This window comes from Pleurodeles waltl, chromosome 6 (assembly GCF_031143425.1).
Source record: "Pleurodeles waltl isolate 20211129_DDA chromosome 6, aPleWal1.hap1.20221129, whole genome shotgun sequence".
NCBI classification, from domain to species: domain Eukaryota; kingdom Metazoa; phylum Chordata; class Amphibia; order Caudata; family Salamandridae; genus Pleurodeles; species Pleurodeles waltl.
This window is the reverse complement of record NC_090445.1, coordinates 1701062435-1701087520: the sequence shown is the minus strand read 5'-3', so window position 1 is coordinate 1701087520 and position 25086 is coordinate 1701062435. Positions and strand designations below refer to the sequence as shown.

Here is a 25086-nt window from a genome sequence, read left to right as displayed (position 1 = left end):
TATACATGTCTTCTGCAGCACTCACAGCACAGACACACTCTTTATACATGTCTTCTGCAACACTCACAGCACAGATACACTTTATACATGTCTTCTGCAGCACTCACAGTGCAGAGACACTCTTTATACATGTCTCCTGCAGCACTCACAGCGCAGACACACTCTTTATACATGTCTTCTGCAACACTCACAGCACAGATACACTTTATACATGTCTGCTGCAGCACTCACAGCGCAGAGGCTCTCTTTATACATGTCTCCTGCAGCACTCACTGTGCAGAGACACTCTTTATACATGTCTTCTACAGCACACACAGCGCAGAGACACTCTTTATACATCTTCTGCAGCACTCACAGCGCAGACGCACTCTTTATACATGTCTTCTGCACTTCTCACAGTGCAGAGACACTGTTTATACATGTCTCCTGCAGCACTCACAGTACAGAGACAGTCTTCATTCATGTCTCCTGCAGCACTCACAGTGCAGAGACACTCTTTATACATGTCTTCTGCAGCACTCACAGCACAGACACACTCTTTATACATGTCTTCTGCAACACTCACAGCACAGATACACTTTATACATGTCTTCTGCAGCACTCACAGCGCAGAGGCTCTCTTTATACATGTCTCCTGCAGCACTCACTGTGCAGAGACACTCTTTATACATGTCTCCTGCAGCACTCACAGCGCAGACACACTCTTTATGCATGTCTTCTACAGCACACACAGCGCAGACACACTCTTTATACATGTCCTCTACAGCACACACAGCGCAGAGACACTCTTTATACATGTCTTCTGCAGCACTCACAGCGCAGACACACTCTTTATACATGTCTTCTACAGCACACACAGCGCAGAGACACTCTTTATACATCTTCTGCAGCACTCACAGCGCAGACACCTTCTTTATACGTCTTGTGCAGCACTCACAGCGCAGACACACTCTTTATACATGTCTCCTGCAGTGCTCACAGTGCAGATACATTCTTTCTACATCTTCTGCAGCACTCACTGCGCACACTCTTTATACATGTCTTCTGGAGCACTCACAGTGCAGAGACACTCTTTATACATATCTTCTGCAGCACTCATGGCGCAGATGCACTCTTTATACATGTCTTCTGCAACACTCACAGCACAGACACACTCTTTATACATGTCTTCTGCAGCACTCACAGCGCAGAGACACTCTTTATACATGTCTTCTGCAGCACTCACAGCGCAGACACACTCTTTATACATGTCTTCTGCAGCACTCACAGTGCAGACACACTCTTTATATATGTCTCCTGCGGCACTCACAGTGCAGACACACTCTTTATACATGTCTCCTGCAGCACTCACAGTGCAGACACACTCTTTAGACATGTCTCCTACAGCGCTCACAGTGCAGAGACACTCTTTATACGTCTTCTACAGCACTCACAGTGCAGACACACTCTTTATACATGTATTCTGCAGCACTCACAGTGCAGAGACACTCTTTATACATGTCTTCTGCAGCGCTCACGGTACAGACACACTCTTTATACATGTCTCCTACAGCACTCACAGCGCAGACACTCTTTATACATGTCTTCTGCAGCGCTCACAGCGCAGACACACTCTTTATACATGTCTTCTGCAGCACTCACAGCGCAGAGACACTCTTTATACATGTCTTCTGCAGCACTCACAGCGCAGACTCACTCTTTATACATGTCTCCTGCAGCACTCACAGTGCAGACACACTCTTTATACATGTCTCCTGCGGCACTCACAGTGCAGACGCACTCTTTATACATGTCTCCTGCAGCACTCATAGTGCAGACACACTCTTTATACATGTCTTCTGCAGCACTCGCAGGCCAGAGACACTCTATACATGTCGTCTGCAGCACTCACAGCGCAGAGACACTCTTTATACATGTCGTCTGCAGCGCTCACGGTACAGACACACTCTTTATACATGTCTCCTACAGCACTCACAGCGCAGACACTCTTTATACATGTCTTCTGCAGCGCTCACAGCGCAGACACACTCTTTATACATGTCTCCTGCAGCACTCACAGCGCAGAGACAGTCTTTATACATCTTCTGCAGCACTCACAGCGAAGACACACTCTTTATACATGTCGTCTGCAGCACTCACAGCGCAGACTCACTCTTTATACATGTCTCCTGCAGCACTCACAGCGCAGACTCACTCTTTATACATGTCTCCTGCAGCCTACCCAGAGCCCCTTACCCTAACCGTTCAAGTGTAGCTGGCCATATATTAAAAAGCTGGTTTCATAGGGTGCAGCTCATAATTCCATTTAAACAGCAATTACATTGGGTGAGAGGCCTTTAAAGAGGATTACAGCATAGGAGAGGTGCAAGCACCAGTGGTGGAAAAGTGAAATTCCTGGAGTTTTCAGGGATAGAGACCCTTTTTAAATTACTGCTGGAGATGGACTTTTAGCTTGTGTGTTATCACCTGTGGGTGGAGGTCATTTATCATTTGTAATATTATGCGGAATTCACCATGTGCTGAGTCATGTGATACTGAACAGAACATAACAAACAATGAAGTGTCATGTGACCTTATTCAGCATATCACAGATTGTTCTGGTTCATATAATTCTATTCAGAATATTGCAGGACTATGTCTTATGATTTTTTTAGACTCCCAGACTGTGTAATGTGAACTCATTCACAGCATCACAGCCTGTTGTGTCATGAGATCTTGTTTAGAATATCACACAATATGTTTTGTGAACCCAATCTGAATATCAGAATGTGCTATGTCATATGATTCCCATTCGGAATATCACAGTTTCTGCTGCATCATGTGACCCCATTCAGAATATTACAGATTGTGCCGTGTCATGTGACCCCATTCAAGAACGTTAGAGATTGTGCTGTGTCATGTGACCCCATGTGACCCCATTCAGAGTATCACAGATTGTGCTGTGTCATGGGATTTCCATTCAGGATATCACAGCCTGTGTTGACGGAATATCAGACTTGGTACGAGGACGTGGAGGCATCTCTCAATGTCTACTAACTATCAATCAGTCAATCAATCAGTGTGTACTTTATTGGGTTTAAAATTACAAACCATAAGAGTCAATTACAATAACACCAGACAATACACAGAGAATCATACAGACTGATACCAGAGCACAAGCAACACATAAATATTAATAGTCTGAATACGAAAGAAAACAAAAGAAATGGTACATTTTATGAAAGAAACAGGTACCCACAAAGTCCTAAAGGTTTACAGAGGATTCTGAATACACACACAATATTCGACAACGCAAAAGATTAAGGGGGTCATTACAACCCTGGCGGTCCAAGACCGCCAGGGCAGTTATGACGGAAGCAACGCCAACAGGCTTCCCAGGTCATTACGACCGCCGGGGCCGGCAGTTTCCCATCACAATGGCCCCGGCGGTTGTAATCCGCCAGGGCAGCGCTGCTAGCAGCGCTGCCCAGGGGATTACGAGTCCCGCTACTGCCAGCCTTTTCCTGGCAGTTGGAACCGCCAGGAAAAGGCTGGCAGTATGGGGAGTCGCAGGGCCCCACTGGCATGGGCAGTGCAGGGGCCCCCTGACAGGGCCCCGTGCAGCTTTTCACTGTCTGCTAGGCAGACAGTGAAAAGCACGACGGGTGCAACTGCACCCATCGCACGGCCACAACACTGCCGGCTCCATTTGGAGCCGGCTCTTGTGTTGCGGCTGAGATCCCCGCTGGGCCGGCAGGTGGAAACCAGGTTTCCGCCCGGTGGCCCAGCGGGGATCTCCAAATGGCCGCGGCGGGGGTGCGGCCACATTGGCGGCCGTCCGGCGGTCCGATCTTGGCGGGCGGCTTCAGCTGCCCGCCAAGGTCGTAATGAGGGCCTAATTGTTTTCTTAAATTCTAAACGTTTTCCCTGTCGTCCTAAGTCTAAAAGCTCAATTTAAAAAACAGGCAACAGACCAACAAGCAAGAGCATCACTTAGTAGCTGTAAAAAGAACAGAGCAGCCCTGGCCTGTTTTGAGTGTCTTCTAACTAGAGATAGTCAGGAGTGTTCAATGAAAGTTAGATTTCCGACCACATTTCACTCCTAAAGTGAAGCCAAAATGTACCATCGTCTGTGGAAACTGATTTCTCTGTGTTTCTTTCTTTGCTTTGCAGGATGTCGGAAGCACCCTGAGCAGGTAAGGCTGGTTTACTATCCTCTTCTCAGTGTGTAAGGAGCAGGTCTTGCTGCTGCAGTGTGTAAAGGCCACAGCTGAGCTCACACAAATCACTATCCTGCCAAAGAAATATGTCAAAGGACCCCGAATTATACAAAATACAACCCACCTATGGTCCTCAGAAACTCAGGCCCAGTACTTTAAAAGACCCAAACCGTACCAGCACTACTCTCCTCGGTCTCAGAACCCACAGTATATTCACACGTTCTTTCAAATCCTTCATGGTGTTGTAAGAAATCTTCAGATCCTCATAAAACTTCATTGAGATCTCAGAAATCTCTGCTGAATCCCCTGAAAACATCCCTGAGTCCTGTGAATACTCTGGAAACTCGTTTGACTGCTGAAGTAATTTAATGAATCCTCCACAAATGAATGTCTATCTTTATACAACTTCTTTAAAGTTTGTTACCGACCACAGGTCCTAGAAAAAGTGCCAACAGCCCACACAAAATGTCATTGTATTCCTGGAAAGCGCCCCCAAGGTTTATATCCGGTTTAGGGGTTGTGCACAGCTGGTCTTCGATGCCAATCCCAAAGGTCTCATCACATAGAGCTGAGAGGCCTTTGGATAACAGTGTCCAAGGATATTCTCACATGGGAAGAGAGGGGATAGGGAGAGATGAAGATGTGCCCGGGACTCTGTTGGTCTCAGAGGGTGAGTGTCACAACCAGAGAGCTCTGAGGAATGGTCGGGCGCAGAGTCAAAGATGGAAAAGGAATCACACTGCAGACCGAGAGCTGTGAAACGGACCAGAACATAGGATTAACTCCAGACCAGCCCCTCCCACCTCAAAGGATAAAGGAGCCAGTGTTAGGCCCCAGCTGCTTATCACACGGGAGGAGATCTTGGGGCCGAGAGGGACAGGGATACAGGGACAGGGATACAGGGATACAGGGACAGGGATACAGGGACAGTTATACAGTGATACAGAGATACAAGGATACAGGGATACAGGGGCAGAGATACAGGCACAGGGATACAGTGACAGGGATACAGGGGCAGGGATACAGGGACAGGGATACAGGGATACAGGGACAGGGATACAGGGACAGAGATACAGTCACAGGGATACAAGGGCAGGGATAGAGGGACGGGGGGCAGGGATACAGGGATACAGGGACGGGGATACAGGGACAGGGATACAGGGACAGGAATGCAAGGATACAGTGACAGGGATACAGGGGCAGGGATACAGGGATACAGTCACAGGGATACAGGGACAGGGATACAAGGATATAGTGACAGCGATACCGGGATACAGTGATACAGGGACAGAGATACAGGGATACAGGGACAGGGATACAGGGACAGAGATACAGGGATACAGGGACAGGGATACAGGGACAGAGATACAGGGATAGGGATACAGGGACAGTGACAGGGATAGGGATGTGGTGATGGAAACAATGCAGTCTCCCGAAAGCCTTTACGGAGACAGGCAGAGAGGGACTGAGAAGGAGACTGAGAGAGAGGGTGATGGACGCACCAGGAGACAGGCAGAGAGAAGGACTGAGAAGGAGACTGAGAGAGAGAGTGATGGAAGCACCAAGAGACAGGCAGAGAGGGACTGAGAAGGAGACTGAGAGAGAGGGTGATGGAAGCACCAGGAGACAGACAGAGAGAGGGACTGAGAAGGAGACTGAGAGAGGGTGGTTGAAGCACCATGAGACAGGGAGAGAGGGACTGGGAAGGAGATTGAGACAGGGTGATGGAAGCACCAGGAGACAGGCAGAGAGGGACTGAGAAGGAGACTGAGAGAGAGGGTGATGGAAGCACCAGGAGACAGGGAGAAAGGGACTGATAAGGAGACCGAGAGAGAGGGTGATGGAAGGACCAGGAGACAGGGAGAGAGGGACTGAGAAGGAGACTGAGAGAGGGTGATGAAAGCACCAGGAGACAGATAGAGAAGGGCGGAGAAGGAGACTGAGAGAGAGGGTGATGGAAGCACCAGGAGACAGGGAGGGAAGGGCGGAGAAGGAGACTGAGAGAGAGGGTGATGGAAGCACCAGGAGACAGGGACAGAGGGACAAAGAAGGAGACTGAGAGAGAGAGTGATGGAAGCACCAGGAGACAGGCAGAGAGGGACTGAGAAGGAGACTGAGAGAGAGGGACAGGCAGAGAGGGACTGAGAAGGAGACTAAGAGAGAGGGTGATGGAAGCACCAGGAGACAGGAAGAGAGGGACTGAGAAGGAGACTGAGAAAGAGGGTGATGGAAGCACCAAGAGACAGGGAGAGAGGGACTGCGAAGGAGACTGAGAGAGAGGGTGATGGAAGCACCAGGAGAGAGGGAGAGAGGGACGGAGAAGGAGACTGAGAGAGAGAGAGGGTGATGGAAGCACCAGGAGACAGGCAGAGAGGGACTGAGAAGGAGACTGAGAGAGAGGGTGATGGAAGCACCAGGAGACAGGCCGAGAGGGACTGAGAAGGAGACTGAGAGACAGGGTGATGGAAGCAACAGGAGACAGGCAGAGAGGGACTGAGAAGGAGACTGAGACAGAGGGTGATGGAAGCACCAGGAGACAGGGAGAGAGTGAGGGACTGGGAAGGAGACTGAGAGAGGGTAATGGAAGCACCGGGAGACAGGCAGAGAGGGACTGAGAAGGAGACTGAGAGAGGGTGGTGGAAGCTCCAGGAGACCGGGAGATAGGGACTGAGAAGGAGACTGGGAGAGAGGGTGATGGAAGCACCAGGAGACAGGCAGAGAGGGGCGGAGAAGGAGACTGAGAGAGAGGGTGATGGAAGCACCAGGAGAGAGGGAGAGAGGGACGGAGAAGGAGACTGAGAGAGGGTGATGGAAGCACCAGGAGACAGGCAGAGAAGGACTGAGAAGGAGACTGAGAGAGGGTCATGGAAGCACCAGGAGACAGGGAGAGAGGGGCTGAGAAGGAGACTGAGAGAGAGTGTGATGGAAGCACCGGGAGGCAGGGAGAGAGGGACTGAGAAGGAGACTGAGAGGGAGGGTGATGGAAGCACCAGGAGACAGGCAGAGAGGGACTGAGAAGGAGACTGAGAGAGAGGGTGATGGAAGCACCAGGAGACAGGGAGAGAGTGAGGGACCGGGAAGGAGACAGAGAGAGGGTAATGGAAGCACCAGGAGACAGGCAGAGAGGGGCGGAGAAGGAGACTGAGAGAGAGGGTGATGGAAGCACCAGGAGAGAGGGAGAGAGGGACGGAGAAGGAGACTGAGAGGGTGATGGAAGCACCAGGAGACAGGCAGAGAGGGACTGAGAAGGAGACTGAGAGAGGGTCATGGAAGCACCAGGAGACAGGGAGAGAGGGGCTGAGAAGGAGACTGAGAGAGAGGGTGATGGAAGCACCGGGAGGCAGGGAGAGAGGGACTGAGAAGGAGACTGAGAGAGAGGGTGATGGAAGCACCAGGAGACAGGCAGAGAGGGACTGAGAAGGAGAGTGAGAGAGAGGGCGATGGAAGCACCAGGAGACAGGAAGAGAGGGACTGAGAAGGAGACTGAGAGAGAAGGTGATGGAAGCTCCAGGCGACAGAGAGTGAGGGGCAGAGAAGGAGACTGACAAAGAGTGATGGAAGGACCAGCAGACAGGGAAAGAGAAGGAGACTGAGAGAGAGGGTGATGGAAGCAGCAGGAGACAGGGAGAGAGAGACTGAGAAGGGGACTGAGAGAGGGTGATGGAAGCACCAGGAGACAGGGACTGAAAAGGAGACTGAGAGAGAGGGTGATGGAAGCACCAGGAGACAGGCAGAGAGGGACTGAGAAGGAGAGTGAGAGAGGGTGATGGAAGCACCAGGAGACAGGGAGAGAAGGACTGAGGAGACTGAGACAGAGGGTGAGGGAAGCACCAGGAGACAGGGAGAGACTGAGAGAGAGGGTGATGGAAGCACCAGAAGAAAGGGAGAGAAGGGCTGAGAAGGAGACTAAGAGAGAGGGTGATGGAAGCACCAAGAGACAGGGAGAGAGGGACTGAGAAGGAGACTGAGAGAGGGTGATGGAAGCACCAAGAGACAGGGAGTGAGGGGCAGAGAAGGAGACTGAGTGAGAGGATGATGGAAGCACCAGGAGACAGGCAGAGAGGGATTGAGAAGGAGACTGAGAGAGGATGATGGAAGCACCAAGAGACAGGGAGAGAGGGACTGAGGAGGAGACTGAGAGAGTCTGATGAGAGAGGGTGATGGAAGCACCAGGAGACAGGGAGAGAGGGACTGAGGAGACTGAGAGAGAGGGTGATGGAAGCAGCAGGAGACAGGCAGAGAGGGACTGAGAAGGAGACTGAGAGAGAGTGTGATGGAAGCACCAGGAGGCAGGCAGAGAGGAACTGAGAAGGAGACTGAGAGAGAGGGTGATGGAAGCACCAGGAGACAGGGAGAGAGTGAGGGACTGGGAAGGAGACTGAGAGAGAGGGTGATGGAAGCACTAGGAGACAGGCAGAGAGGGACTGGAAAGGAGACTGAGCGAGAGGGTGATGGAAGTACCAGGAGACAGGGAGAGAGGGACTGGGAAGGAGACTAAGAGAGAGGGTGATGGAAGCAGCAGGAGACAGGCAGAGAGGGACTGCGAAGGAGACTGAGAGAGAGAGTGATGGAAGCACCAGGAGACAGGGAGAGAGGGACTGGGAAGGAGACTGAGAGAGGGTGATGGAAGCACCAGGAGACAGGCAGAGAGGGACTGAGAAGGAGAGTGAGAGAGAGGGCGATGGAAGCACCAGGAGACAGGAAGAGAGGGACTGAGAAGGAGACTGAGAGAGAAGGTGATGGAAGCTCCAGGCGACAGGGAGTGAGGGGCAGAGAAGGAGACTGACAAAGAGTGATGGAAGGACCAGCAGACAGGGAAAGAGAAGGAGACTGAGAGAGAGGGTGATGGAAGCAGCAGGAGACAGGGAGAGAGAGACTGAGAAGGGGACTGAGAGAGGGTGATGGAAGCACCAGGAGACAGGGACTGAGAAGGAGACTGAGAGAGAGGGTGATGGAAGCACCAGGAGACAGGCAGAGAGGGACTGAGAAGGAGAGTGAGAGAGGGTGATGGAAGCACCAGGAGACAGGGAGAGAAGGACTGAGGAGACTGAGACAGAGGGTGAGGGAAGCACCAGGAGACATGGAGAGACTGAGAGAGAGGGTGATGGAAGCACCAGAAGACAGGGAGAGAAGGGCTGAGAAGGAGACTGAGAGAGAGGGTGATGGAAGCACCAAGAGACAGGGAGAGAGGGACTGAGAAGGAGACTGAGAGAGGGTGATGGAAGCACCAAGAGACAGGGAGTGAGGGGCAGAGAAGGAGACTGAGTGAGAGGATGATGGAAGCACCAGGAGACAGGCAGAGAGGGATTGAGAAGGAGACTGAGAGAGGATGATGGAAGCACCAAGAGACAGGGAGAGAGGGACTGAGGAGGAGACTGAGAGAGTCTGATGAGAGAGGGTGATGGAAGCACCAGGAGACAGGGAGAGAGGGACTGAGGAGACTGAGAGAGAGGGTGATGGAAGCAGCAGGAGACAGGCAGAGAGGGACTGAGAAGGAGACTGAGAGAGAGTGTGATGGAAGCACCAGGAGGCAGGCAGAGAGGAACTGAGAAGGAGACTGAGAGAGAGGGTGATGGAAGCACCAGGAGACAGGGAGAGAGTGAGGGACTGGGAAGGAGACTGAGAGAGAGGGTGATGGAAGCACTAGGAGACAGGCAGAGAGGGACTGGAAAGGAGACTGAGCGAGACGGTGATGGAAGTACCAGGAGACAGGGAGAGAGGGACTGGGAAGGAGACTAAGAGAGAGGGTGATGGAAGCAGCAGGAGACAGGCAGAGAGGGACTGCGAAGGAGACTGAGAGAGAGAGTGATGGAAGCACCAGGAGACAGGGAGAGAGGGACTGGGAAGGAGACTGAGAGAGGGTGATGGAAGCACCAGGAGACAGGAAGAGAGGGACTGAGAAGGAGACTGAGAGAGAAGGTGATGGAAGCTCCAGGTGACAGGGAGTGAGGGGCAGAGAAGGAGACTGAGAGAGGGTGATGGAAGCTCCAGCAGACAGGGAAAGAGAGACTGAGAAGGGGACTGAGAGAGGGTGATGGAAACACCAGGAGACAGGGAGTGAGGGACGGGGAAGGAGACTGAGAGAGGGTGATGGAAGCACCAGGAGACAGGGAGTGAGGGACTGGGAAGGAGACTGAGAGAGGGCGATGGAAGCACCAGGAGACAGGCAGAGAGGGACTGAGAAGGAGACTGAGAGAGAGGGGGATGGAAGCACCAGGAGACAGGGAGAGAGGGACTGAGAAGGAGACTGAGAGAGGGTGATGGAAGCACCAGGAGACAGGGAGAGAGGGACTGAGAAGGAGATTGAGAGAGGGTGATGGAAGCACCAGGAGACAGGGAGAGAAGGACTGAGGAGACTGAGACAGAGGGTGAGGGAAGCACCAGGAGACAGGTAGAGACTGAGAGAGATGGTGATGGAAGCACCAGGAGACAGGCAGGGAAGGGCTGAGAAGGAGACTGAGAGAGAGGGTGATGGAAGCACCAAGAGACAGGGAGAGAGGGACTGAGAAGGAGACTGAGAGAGGGTGATGGAAGCACCAAGAGACAGGGAGTGAGGGACAGAGAAGGAGACTGAGTGAGAGGTTGATGGAAGCACAAGGAGACAGGCAGAGAGGGACTGAGAAGGCGACTGAGAGAGGATGATGGAAGCACCAAGAGACAGGGAGAGAGGGACTGAGGAGGAGACTGAGAGAGAGGGTGATGGAAGCACCAGGAGACAGGAGAGAGAGGGACTGAAAAGGAGACTGAGCGAGTCTGATGAGAGAGGGTGATGGAAGCACCTGGAGTCAGGGAAAGAGAGACTGAGAAGGGGACTGAGAGAGGGTGATGGAAACACCAGGAGACAGGGAGAGAGGGACTGAGAAGGAGACTGAGCGAGAGGGTGATGGAAGCACCAGGAGACAGGTAGTGAGGGACGGAGAAGGAGACTGAGAGAGAGGGTGATGGAAGCACCAGGAGACAGGCAGAGTGGGACTGAGAAGGAGACTGAGAGAGAGGGTGATGGAAGCACCAGGGGAGAGGGACAGGGAAGGAGACTGAGAGAGAGGGCGATGGAAGCACCAGGAGACAGGGAGAGAGGGAGGGACTGGGAAGGAGACTGAGAGAGAGGATGATGGAAGCACCAGGAGACAGGGAGAGAGGGACTGAGAAGGAGACGGAGAGAGGGGGTGATGGAAGCACCAGGGGACAGGGAGAGAGGGACTGAGAAAGAGACTGAGAGAGGGGGATGGAAGCACCAGGAGACAGGGAGAGAGGGACTGAGAAGGAGACTGAGCGAGAGGGTGATGGAATCACCAGGAGACAGGCAGAGAGGGACTGAGAAGGAGACTGAGAGATAGGGTGAGCGAAGCACCAGGAGACAGGGAATCAGGGACTGGGAAGGAGACTGAGAGAGGGTGACGGAAGCACCAGGAGACAGGCAGAGAGGGACCGAGAAGGAGACTGAGAGAAGGTGATGGAAGCACCAGGAGACAGGGACTGAGAAGGAGACTGAGGGAGAGGGTGATGGAATCACCAGGAGACAGGAAGAGAGGGGCGGAGAAGGAGACTGAGAGAGAGGGTGATGGAAGCACCGGGAGACAGGGAGAGAGGGACTGAGAAGGAGACTGAGAGAGGGTGATGGAAGCACCAGGAGACAGAAGGAGAGGGACTGAGAAGGAGACTGAGAGAGAGGGTGATGGAAGCACCAGGAGACAGGCAGAGAGGGACTGAGAAGGAGACCGAGAGAGAGGGTGATGGAAGCACCAGGAGACAGGGAGAGAGGGTCTGGGAAGGAGACTGAGAGAGAGGGTGATGGAAGCACCAGGAGACAGGCAGAGAGCGACTGAGAAGGAGACTGAGAGAGGGTGATGGAAGCACCAGGAGACGGGAAGAGAGGGACTGAGAAGGATACAGAGAGAGAGGGTGATGGAAGCACTGGGAGACAGGGAGAGAGGGACTGAGAAGGAGACTGAGAGAGAGGGTGATGGAAGCACCAGGAGACAGGCAGAGAGGGACTGAGAAGGAGACTGAGAGAGGGCGATGGAAGCACCAGGAGACAGGCAGAGAGGGACTGAGAAGGAGACTGAGAGAGGGTGATGGAAGCACCAGGAGACAGGCAGAGAGGGGCAGAGAAGGAGACTGAGAGAGAGGGTGATGGAAGCACCAGGAGACAGGGAGAGAGGGACTGGGAAGGAGACTGAGAGAGAGGGTGATGGAAGCACCAGGAGACAGGCAGAGAGGGACTGAGAAGGAGACTGAGAGAGGGCGATGGAAGCACCAGGAGACAGGCAGAGAGGGACTTAGCCAGACAGGAATACAGAAAGTGAGAGTGGAGAGAGAGAGAAATAAAGATCAAGGGACAGAGAGTGAAATAGAGAATGAGATGAAGAGAAATCAGAGAGAAAGCAAAAGAGAGAGGGAAGTGACGAGGAAAGACAAAGATGGATAGAAAGAGAGGAGGGGAGTAAGAAGGAGTCAGCAAAGTGGCGAGAGGGATGGGTGATACCTAAAGGGCCAAAGAGAGAGGAAGGAGAAACTGAGGAGAGGTAGAGAGTGAGGGAAAAAGAGAGAAATGGAAAGGGTGGGGCAGAATTTATTTGAGAAGGAAATAGGGGCGGTGAGATGCAGAGACAGAGAGAAAGACAGGGCAAGAGCTGAGAGGGAGGGAGGAAGAGAAGGAAAGAGGGAGGCAGAGTGACAGAGAGAGAGAGAGAAGGAGATTGACACAGGGGTAGGAGAAGGAGGAAGGTACAGCAAGCGAGACAATGAGAGATGTAGAGAGATATCAAGAGTAAGATTGAGAGAGAGATACAGAGAAGGAGGGAATGAGATATATTCTCTTTTGTGTGGGCCTGTAGTTGAGTGGATATCTGCATGTTGTTTGAGAGTCACCTGGAACCAGATGCAGGTTACAGCAGAGGGGTCACCTACCCATGTTACTTCATAGAAAGAAAGTCAAGTAAGTATTGGATTGAAGTGTTAGACAAAGTAGCAAGAAAGTAAGATCCACACAAACGTACACAACTTGCAATACAAATAACCATAAAAAATATTTATTACTCAGCAGTGAAATTAGGACTGAGAAATGCAGAGATTTCACCAAGCACAACCACATGGATTCCAGGTGCAGAACCTTAGATATTCTGTGTTATAGGGCTTCAGAGGTTCCAAGGTGCAGGAAAACATAGATTTCAAGGTTCATCACTATACTGATTGTAGGGAGCAGGACCCCAGAGATTACAGGATGCAGCTCACTAGAAAATCCAATATACCGAACACTAGAGATTACAAGATGCAGGATATCAGAGTTTCCATTCTCTACAGCCTCAGAAATTCCAAGTTCCAGAGCACTAGAAATACAAAAGCACAGGACCTCCAAGACTCAAAAGTGCAGGAACTGAGAAAGTAGAAGGCACAGAACATCACCTATCCCAAGCCTCAGAGATTGCGAACCCAGAGGCTCAGGACTTCCGAATTTGTAAGGTGCCTGACTTCGGAGCTTCCAAGGTACAGGCTGTCAGAGATTCCAAAGTGCAGGGCTATGGAGATTCAAAGGTAATGCAACAAATGAAGAGGCAACGTCCCACAGTCAATTCAGAGTTTCACAAAAATGCAATAAACCCAAAATGAAAGGTTCATACATCTTGAGAAGATGTTGTTAAAATTGAATTATTTATTAATCTTCTAATTCTCTTCATAAAATACATCCAACAGCCAACACGTTTCGCTCATATGCCACAAGCTTCATCAGGACTGGAAATTACAAAATTACAAACCATTAAAATCACAGAATAATTACACATTAAAACCAAAGTAGGAAAACTGACTGCAACAAAACTACAAACTCTATCTAACGGGTCTGAAGAAAGACTGGCTAACAGGACGTAAAGAATGAAAATCTAATATATCATGCACAGAGAAGAAATTATATTTGTTTGTCATTTAATGCATATGGAACAGCTTGGATCTGAAAGTGCTAACAAAAGCAGTTGAGTTATCACATTTACAGTTTCTAAGGCCCGTAATGTTGACAATGTATTTCTTGGTACTCACATGGGAAGAGTCAGGTCATTGTTGCAGAATGGGCCATTTTCTATATTCCACCACCTCTCGTGGTTATTGTACCTCAAGGGTTCTAACTCTCAAAAACCTTATCCACACAGTAATGAGATTTCAGCACCCTCGGTGTAGCATGCTGGTGTTCCACACACACTAGATAAAAGAATTACCTTATGGCATGTGAAAGGCATCCAAATAACTGTGTCCTTCCGCATTTGAAATTATGATCTAAATGCCAACTCTGCGCAATCTCAATGGAATGTCCATCATCCTAGTACACGTAAATGCTGTAATTACAAATGCATGACAAAGAAAGTAAGAATGAAACATAAGTACCTAAGTATTTGCATCTTTTCATTACCCAGACCATTACCATGTGATACGCATTCCCTGTTTTACACACAGAGCCTCACGCTAGTGCACTGCATCCTAAGGAGCAACGTTTCAAAATGTCACCACGAGTCCCAGGTAGACTAAATTATACATAAGTCAGTCCAAACTTGAGAAGTATTTTGTACTTGTATTAACAGGATGTTCTTCAAATATATTCTAATTCACATTTACGTTGAAAATACCAAGGTGTAGAGTAAACTATTTCTCATCCACATAGGATTTCAACAAGAAACATATGACGTACCATTATTCCACAATAGGCCACAACCAAGGATATTAATTTATGTGAGATCACTTCCTGTTATCCAGGATAGGAGCATTCTGATTGATGCTGTACCTGTTGATGCCAACTTAGACAAGGTCTGAGACTTTAATCTAAACCGCACTGCTCACAGTTCACCTCTGTCGGCTATATCAAACGTGTAAATACATCCCTGACCTCTACGGCTATCAGAGCTATCCTGAAAAATTAGTTCCACGCTCTTACTTTTATTGTCATACAAGTGTAATTACAGCATTTCCATGTACTAGGATGATGGACATTCCATTGAGATTGCGTGGAGTTGACACTGGTATCATGGTTTGATATGCGGATGACCAGAAACAGTTGTTTTGGATGCCTTTCACATGCCGTAAGGTGTGTAGAACAACAGGCATGCCATACCAAGAGTGTTGGAATCGCATTAATATGTGGATAAGGTTTGCTGAGAGTTATAACCCTTGAGGTACAATAACTAAGAGAGACAGTAGACTATAAAAATAGCCCATTTTACAACAATGAACTGGCTCCTGCCAAGTGAGTCCTGAGATATGCATTATCAACAGTACCCCAATTAGAAATTGTAAATGTGATAAATTAACTTATTTTGTTATCGCTTTCAGGCCCAAGCTCTTCAATATGCATTAAACGACGAGCAAATGTGATTTCTTCTCTGTGCCTCATACACATATATGTGAATTTTTTCATTGTTTGCGTCCTGTTAGCCAGTCTGTGTTCAGACCCGTTAGATAGGGTTTGTAGTGTCATAGTTGGTTTTCCTACTTTGGTGTTAATATGTAATTAATCTGTGATTTTAACAGTTTGTCATTTTGTAAATTGCAGTCCCGATCAAGGGCGTGATTGGTTGTTTGTCAGTATTTCATGAAGAGAATTGGAAGAACAATAAAGAATTGAATTTTAACAGCATCTTCTCAAGACATCTGAAGCTTTGCTTCTGGGCTAATTGAATTATTTGAGAAATGTTCACTCGACTGTGGAACGTCGCCTCTCCACATGTTGCAGAATTTCAAGGATTAGGGGATTGTACTGATGACTCAGGGAGGGGGGCAACTTGTTAATCCAAACAGAAAGGGGATTTAGACGTAGTGCTGGGGAGCAGTCCTTAGCTGTCCAGGAGATTCAGAGGTGCAGGGCTCCAGAGATGTGCAGCTTTGCTGACATTCCAAGGTGTAGGAACTTGGAGATTGCAAGGTGGCTACCTTCAGATATTTGAGGGTGCACAATGTCACGGACTTCTAAGTGCATAAGCTCCTAAGTTTCAAAGAGCAGGTTGGACTTTACAGACTCCAAGATGCAGGGCATTGGAAGTTCACCAGAGCAGGACCGAAACTTCAAGGTATGGGTGAAGGAACTCCCGGTTTTGAGATGGCTATCTTCAGATCTACTAAGGGACCAGACCTCCAATATTCCAAAGTGCAGAACTGGAAAGATTCTAAGCTGAAGAGCCCGAAAGATTCCAAGGTAATCTGTTCAGAGAGTCCATGTAGCTGGAATTCTTTGGCTCAAATAGTCAGGGCTTGAGAGACTCCAAGGTGTAGGATTATATATTTTACAGTGGAAGGACTCCAAAGAATCAAAGGTGCATGGCCCCATAAACTCAAAAACCACACGATCCCAAGGCTTACGTCTCCAGAGATTCCCAGGTGTCTGACCACAGAGATTCCAATGTGCATGACTTGAAAGACGTCATAGATTTCAAACTGCAAGGCTTCAGAAATTGCAAGTTGGAGAACTGGACATTGTTTCATGAAGCCTTCCAGTGCACTGAGGCAACCTTCTCTCTGCCTCAGACTAGTATGTTTGTACTGAAGGACATTGACACCTCATACTCAGAAAGTCAGCTATGTTTCATGGCATCTTGGGTATTGTAGGGAGTTCCCTGTATATACCCTGTTTATTTTAGGTGGGGTCAGAGTTCATGTGGCGATAATTGAATTAGATCAGTTTTAATTTAGCGTTTCCGAAAATTATTTTTACCCATTGAAAGGCTTTGTTGGCCACCAGTCTGTGGCCCTTCATCATTGCAAGTAGCGTGGCCTGGTTTGTGTGGTTTCTTGCACTTTTAGTGGGGTTGTCACCTGTTATCCTCTCCCAGCCACTGCACAGCAGGTTGTAACTGGGTTGTCATGTGTCATTGGAGCTGTGATTGTTGTGTGTGACTAGTAACACACACTGTGCACTGGTCCACAGGGGCGCCTGTGATTACAGTATTATATTTCTAATAACAGGGTGTATGTGGGGTTCCTTATCTTATCCTTTAACAGTCTTTGTTCTGTAACACCAGGATGGTTTATGTCCTCTTTCAGGTGTAATAATGTGAAGATTCAGTGCCCAGAGGTGGTGAAGAGTTATAAAGGTAAATACAATTGGGTTTATTAGGCATGTTTGATTCTGTTTATGAAAATAACCTAGTTTGTTATAGTTTTATGATTGATATAGTGCACACGCCTGCCAAAGCAGCAACACATCTAACTATAAACACAGCCCAAGAAAAACTATTAATCCGTCCAACTCAAGAGAGCAGAAGCTAAATAAATTAGAAGTTATTTTTTTAATGACAATATGACAGGATCTCAAATCAGAGTCCAGTTGTTTGATTCGTATCTTAACCTTCTAACTTTTCCGTTTTCAGAAGTTTTAAAAGACTTTTTGGGATTGCATGACTTTTAAATATTTTGGTTTTTTTTAACATCTGCACAGTTGATAGATCTATTGACCTATTTTCTGTATGAATCTTGCTTCCACCCCTTGGATCTTAAGATATTGTATTGTGGTAATGTTGCTCTTGGCAATACTAATACCGTGGAGAATGGTAATTTCAGGCTACGCAATTACTGCAGTATTCTGAGATGTTCCCCATGAAAGGGAAAATTTAACTCAAAAATTGTTGTTTTGGAGGGAATAATCACGGACACCTTGTTGTTGAGGTTATATTGCATGTGTTAATGCTGCGTGAGGTAATACTACACATGGTCATACTGCATGTGGTTATATTGAATATGGTATCCTGCATGTGGTGATAATGTATGTGTTTATACTGCATGTGGTAATACTGCATGTGGTAATGCTGCATGTGGTTATACTGCATGCGGTAATACTGGATGTGGATATACTGCACATGGGCATATTGCATGTGGTAATACTGCATGTAGATATAGTGCATGTTGTTATATTGCATGTGGTATCTACATGTGGTCATACTGTATGTGAATATACTGCATGCGGTAATACTGGATGTAGTTAAATATCATGTGGTTATACTGCATGCGGTCATACTCCATGTGGTTATACTGCATGTGGTTATACTGCATGTATATATGCATGTGGTAATACTGCATATGGTAATGCTGTATGTAGTAAAACTGCATATGGTAATACTTCATGTGATAATGCTGCATGTGGTAATACTGCTTCTTATACTACCTGTGATGATACTGCATGTGGTAATAATACATGTGGTAATACTGCATATGGTAATATTGCATGTGGTAACACTGCATGTTATACTACAAGAGATAATAGGGCATGTGGTCATGCTGCCTCTGGTAATACTGCATGTGGGTATACTGTATGTGGTTATACTTCATGTGGTAATACTGCATGTGGTATTACTGCATGTGGTAATAATGCATGTAGTAAAAGTGGTTATACTTAATGTGCTAATACTGCATGTGGTTATACTCCCTGTAGTAATACTGCATGTGTAATTATGCACGCGGTTATACTGCATGAATGTGGTAATATTGTATGTAGCAATACTTCATGTTGTAATACTGTATGTAGTAATACTATACTTCATCTGGTAATCCTGCATGTGGTAATACTGTGTCACTTGGAATACCAGTTGGGCAGAAACTCCAATTTGTAGTCAAATTGGTGTTTACACAAAATTTGAAATAGGAATCTTTGGACTGTGGCTTTCTGACAGACGGTGGAGATATTCTGACTCAGTCCCTGTGGTGTTTCTACAGGATACCTGGGCCTGAAGCTGTTTGTAAATAACCAGAGACCCAAATTGCTACCTTCTAGTAGTTATTTTATTCTCTACCATTTAATGGAGTGTACTGACTAGTATGGTTTCCTTCTAGTAGCTCTGTCACTCTGTACCATCTAACACAGTGTACTGGCTAGTACAGTATGCCTTCTTGTAGCTCTGTCCCATCTAATGCAATGTACTGACTAGTACTGTTTACCTTGGAGTAACTCTTTTACTCTGTACCATCTAATTCAGTGCACTGACTAGTACTGTGTTCTGACTAGCACAGTATTCCTTCTAGTAGCGTTGTCACTCTGTACCATCTAATTCAGTGTACTGACTAGTACAGTATACATTGTAGTAGGTTTGTCGCTCTGCACCATCTAATGCAGTGTACTGACTAGTACAGTACACCTTCCAGTAACGCTGTCACTCTGTGCCATCTAACACAGTGTACTGACTTGTAATGTATACATTCTAGTACCTGTCACTCTGAACTGTCTACGTCTATCACTCTATACCGTCTAATGCAGTGTACTGACAAATACCGAACATCCTGTAGAAGCTCTTTCACTCTGTACTATCTAATGGAGTACACTGATTGGTACAGTATACCTTCGAGTAGCCCTGTCACTCTGTACTATCTAAGGCAGTGTACGGACTAGTACAGTACACCTTCTAGTAACTCTGTCACACTGTGCCATCTAACCCTGTCACTCTGTACTATGTAATGCAGTGTACTGACAAATACAATACACCTTCTAGTAGCTCTGACAATCTGTACCATCTAATGCAGTTCAATGACTGGTACAGCAGAACTTTGACTACCTCAGTCACTCTTAACTGTCTACGCCTATCACTCTGGACCATCTAAGGCAGTGTACTGACTAGTACAGTACACCTTCTAGTAACTCTGTCACTCTGTACCATCTAACCCTATCACTCTGTACATCTAATGCAGTGTACTGACAACTACAGTACACCTTCTAGAAGCTCTTTCACTCCGTGCCATCTAACACAGTGTACTGACTTGTAATGTATACATTCTAGTAGCGCTGTCACTCGGTACCGTCTAATACACTCTAATGAGTAGTACTGTGTACCTTCTAGTATCTGTCACTGTGTACCCTCTAATACGGTGTACTGAATAGTTCAGTATACCTACTAGTAGCACTGTCACTCTGTACCATCTAATCCTATCACTGTACCATCTAATGCTGTGTACTGGCAAATACACTATACCTTCTAGTACCTAAGTCTGAACCATATAATACAGTGTACTGACTAGTGCAATATACCTTCTAGTACCTAAGTCTGACCCATCTATAATATTGTACTGACTAATGCAATATGCTTTCTAGAAGCTCAGTTACACTGTACCATCTAATGCAATGTACTGACTGGTACAGTATACCTTCTAGTAGCTCTGTCAGTCTGTACCATCTAGTGCACTTGACTGACTAGTACAGTATACCTTTTACTAGCCCTGTCACTTTGTACCATCTAATGCAGTGTACTGACTAGTACAGTATCCCTTCTTGAAGCTCTGTTACTGTATACCATCAAATGCAATGTACTGACTAGTACAGTATACTTTCTAGTAGCTGTCAGTCTCTACAATCTAATGCAGTGTACTGACTAGTACTGTATTCCTTCTAGTAGCTATCAGTCTGTATCATCTAATGCAGTGTACTGACTAGTACTGTATACCTTCTAATAGCTTTGTTACTCTACCATCTAATGTAGCATACTGACTAGTACAGTATACCTTCTAGTAGCTGTCACTCTGTTCCATCTAATGTAGCTTACTGACTAGTACAGCATACCTTCTAGTAGCTCTCTCACTCTGTACCATCTAATGCAGCGTACTGACTAGTACAGTATACCTTCTAGGAGCTGTTACTCTGTTCCATCTAATGCAGAGTACTGACTAGTACTGTATTCCTTCTAGTAGCTATCAGTCTGTACCATCTAATGCAGTGTACTGACTAGTACTGTATACCTTCTAATAGCTTTGTTACTCTACTATCTAATGTAGCGTACTGACTAGTACAGTATACCTTCTAGGAGCTGTTACTCTGTTCCATCTAATGTAGAGTACTGACTAGTACAGTATACCTTCTAGTAGCTGTCACTCTGTACCATTTAGTGCAGTGTACTGACTAGTACAGTATGCCTTCTGGCAGCTCTGTCACTCTGTAACATCTAATTGTGTACTGACTAGTACCACATAATCTCTAGCAGCTCTGTCACTCTGCACCATCTACTGCAGTGTACTAACTAGTACTTTATACCTTCCAGTTGCTCTGTTACTCCTTACAGTCTAGTACAGTATACAATCTAGTAGCTCTGTCACTCTATACCATCTAATACAGTGTACCGACTAGTACAGTATACCTTCTAGTAGCTGCCACTCTGTACCATCTAGTCCAGTGTAGTGACTAGTTCAGTGCCCTATCTGCTGCAGTGTTTGGTGTCGTACAGTGTGCGGTCTAGCACTGTGTGGTGTAGAGCAGTATGCTTCATGTTTGTTAGTGTGTTGTAGCGTAATATGTGTCATGTATGGTAGTGTAGTGTGACATGTAGTGTAGCATGTTGTAGTATAGTTTCTCATGTGTTGTGTAGTGTAGTATGTCTCATCTGTGATGTAGTGTAGTATGCTGCATGGCACAGTGTAGTGTGTAGTAGAATGTCCTCTCTGTGTAGTGCAGTGTGATGCTTGGTGATCTGTAATGTGTAGGAGTATGTCCTGTATTTGAAGTGCTGTGCTGTTTTCTGCTGTGTAGGGTGCAGTTGAATATCCTCTCTCAATAGTGCAGTGTGTGGTTTGCTGCAGTGTAGTGTGTAGTCAAATGTCCTGTCTTTGTAGTGCTGTGTGCAGTTTTGTTTTGTGTAGTGTACAGTAGAAGGTCCGCCCTGTGTATTACAATGTGCTGTTTGGTTCAGTGTAGTGTGTAGTAGAATGTCCTGTCTGTGTAGTACAGTGTGCTGTTTGGTGCACTGCAGTTTGTAGTAGAATGTCCTCTCTATGTAGTGCAATGTGCTGTTTGGTGCCATGTAGTGTGTAGTAGAATGTCCTCTCTGTGGAGTGCTGTGTGCTGTTTGGTGCAGTGCAGTTTGTAGTAGAATGTCCTCTCTATGTAGTGCAGTGTGCTGTTTGGTGCTGTGTAGTGTGTAGTTGAATGTCCTCTCTAGTGCAATGTGCTGTTTGATGTCATGTAGTGTGTAGTAGAATGTCCTCTTTGTGTAGTGCTGTGTGCGGTTTGGTGCAGTGCAATGCGTAGTTGAATGCCCTGTCTATGTAGTGCCATGTGCTCTTTTCTGCAGTGCAGTGTGTGGTAGAATGTCCTGTCTGCGTAGGGCTGTGTGTTGTTTGGTGCAGCGTAGCGTGTAGTAGAATGCCCTCTCTGTGTAGTGCAGTTTGGTGCATGTAGTGTGTAGTGTGTAGTAAAATGCCTTCTCTTTGTAGTGTCATGTGCTGTTTGGTGCAGTGCAATGTGTAGTGGAATTTCCTGTCTATATAGTGCTGTGTGCTATTTGGTGCAGTGTAGTGTGCAGTAGAACGATCTGTCTATGGAGCACAGTGTGCTGTGTGGTGCAGTGTAGTGTATAGTAGAATGTCCTTTTTATGTAGTGCAGTGTTCTGTTTGGTGCAGTGTGTAGAAAACAGTTATGTCTGTGTAGTGTGCTGTTTGATGCAGTGTAGTGTGTAGTACATTGTTCTATGCAGTACCACATGCTGTTTGTTGCATGGTAGTGTGTGGTAGAATGTCCTCACTCTGTAAGTGCTGTTTGGTGTAGTGCAGTGTGTAGTAGAATATCCTGTCTATGTAGTGCTGTGTGCTGTTTGGTGCAATCTATTGTGTAGTAGAATTTCCTGTCTATATAGCACAGTGTGATGTTTGATGCAGTGTAGTGTGCAGTAGAATGTCCTCTTGTAGTAGTTCCAGGTGCTGTTTGCTGCTGTGTAATGTGTAATAGAATGTCTTGTATTTGTAGTGATGTGCTTTTTTGTGCTGTATAGTGTGCAGTGGAAGTTCCTTGCCATGTGCTGCCATGCCCTGTTTGGTGCAGTGTAGTGTGTAGTCGAATGTCCTGTCTATGTAGTGCTGTGTTCTTTTTGGTGCAGTGTATTGTGCAGTAGAATGTCCTGTCAATGGAGCGCAGTGTGCTGTTTGCTGCAGTGTAGTGTGCAGTATACTGTCCTGTTGATGGAGCACAGTGTGCTATTTGGTGAAGTGTGGTGTGTAGTAGAATGTCCTGTCAATATAGTGCTGTGTACTGTTTGGTGCAGTGTAATGTGTAGTAGAATATCCTGTCTATGTAGTGCAGTGTGCTGTTTTGTGCATTATTTTAGGATGTCCTGTCTATGTAGTGCTGTGTGCTGTTTGGTGCTGTGTAGTGGAATGTCCTCTCCGTGTAGTGCTGTGTGCTGCTTGGTGCTGTGTAGTTTGCAGTAGAATATCCTCTATGTAGTACTGTTTGGTGCAGTTTAGTGTGTAGTAGAATGTCCTGTCTGTGGAGTGCAGTCTGCTGTTTGGTGTAGTGTAGTGTGCAGTAGAATGTCCTCTCTATGTAGGGTCATGTGCTGTTTGGTGCAGTGCAATATGTAGTGGAATTTCTTGTCTGTATAGTGCTGGGTGCTATTTGGTGCAGTGTAGTGTGCAGTAGAATGTTCTGTCTATGGAGCATAGTGTGCTGTTTAGTGCAGTGTTGTGTATAGTAGAATGTCCTGTGTAGTGCCGCATGCTGTTTGGTGAATGGCTGTGTGTGGTAGAACGTCCTCTCTCTGTAGTGCTGTGTGCTGTTTGGGCAGTGTAGTGTGTAGTAGAATGTCCTGTCTATTGGTGCTGTGTGCTGTTTAGTGCAGTGGAGTGTGTAGTAGATTGTCCTCTCTCTATAGTGGAGTGTGCTGTTTGGTGCAGTGTAGTGTGTAGTAGATTGTCCTCTCCCTGTAGTGCTGTTTTGTGCAGTGTGTGCTCTAGATGAATGCACTCTTTGGTGCAGTGATCAGTCTAGTGCTGTGGGCTCTCTGGCACAGCTGCTCCTTCCAGATGTGGTGTAAATTAATCATATAAAACATGAAGCAGTAATTACAGCCTTTATTTGTGTCATTAAATCTCTAATTGTGAATCTCTTCTCTGCAGTGATGGTGACTCTGGATCCTGACACAGCTCATCCACAGCTCCTCCTGTCTGTGGGGGGGACACGTGTGAGAGGGACACACAAAGCACAGCGCCTGCCGGACACACCCAAGAGATTCACCATCTACACCTGTGTGCTGGGGAGCGAGGGGTTCACCTCCGGCAGACATTACTGGGAGGTGCAGCTGCTGCAGGAGGGGGGAGGGTGGCATGTGGGGGTCGCAGCAGAGTCTGTGGAGAGGAAGAGAAGCTTCCCATGGTCACCTGAGGGGGGAGTCTGGGCTTAATCAAACACAACAGGTTTTTTTAGCACTGGTATTCTAAACTCACAGATGTGAAGGTGATTTTATATGCGACAGTGAAATAAATGGAGGATCGGCAAAGTCAACTATTTGCCTAAAATCACACAATTTGGTTAAGTGGGGAAGCCGCGATTAATCGAGGTTTTCTAGTCTCACTTTGTACAAATCAGCCACTAAATGGTTTCTATCTGACTCTCTTTTTCACCTTAAATGTTGATACTTTTGTGTTCCATCACCAGTGAATTATGCTGATATTTCTTTGCCAGCGTTTAAAACTTCTTTTCTTGCACAGTGTTTTTGTAACATGTGAACATGGCGGGACCAGTGAAGATATATCACAATACAGAACCATGGACCGGATTTAAGAGGGCCTAGCGCCTCCTTGCGATACACTTTAGGGTCATTTTTTTTACGCTGATGTGGCTAAAAAATCACCGTTAGAAAAAGATGTCAAGGTAAAACGTAAAACTAAAATGGAGACTCAGAGTGGGCCCTGTTGTTTCACAACAAAGGCACAACATTTGGTGCATTTTTTGTGATATTTGATCAGGTTGAGCAAGAAATAAAGTTATTGTTGATGAAATCTGCAAATTATGAAGCAGATGAAGGCTTATTTGCCAAGGGTGTTATATGCATAATTGTGCAGGAAACAAAGCCATACATAATTGCATAAATCCTGTGGTTGTGCTTATACATAGGATGAATACCAACTTACAAGATTCATTAAATTATTATTATTTTTTTTTTTTTTTTT

General features: G+C 47.0%; 1 protein-coding gene across 1 annotated transcript in view; it reads left to right on the top strand.

Moving 5' to 3' along the window:
- Positions 1 to 24317, top strand: part of LOC138301813 (E3 ubiquitin-protein ligase TRIM38-like) — an 89356-nt gene extending 65039 nt beyond the window's left edge. The window contains exons 4-6 of the mRNA XM_069242313.1: positions 4153 to 4175; positions 17217 to 17266; positions 24034 to 24317. Coding sequence (XP_069098414.1) covers positions 4153 to 4175; positions 17217 to 17266; positions 24034 to 24317 — 357 coding nt within the window. The remainder of the gene's footprint in view (positions 1 to 4152; positions 4176 to 17216; positions 17267 to 24033) is intronic.
- Positions 24318 to 25086: the final 769 nt, after the last annotated feature.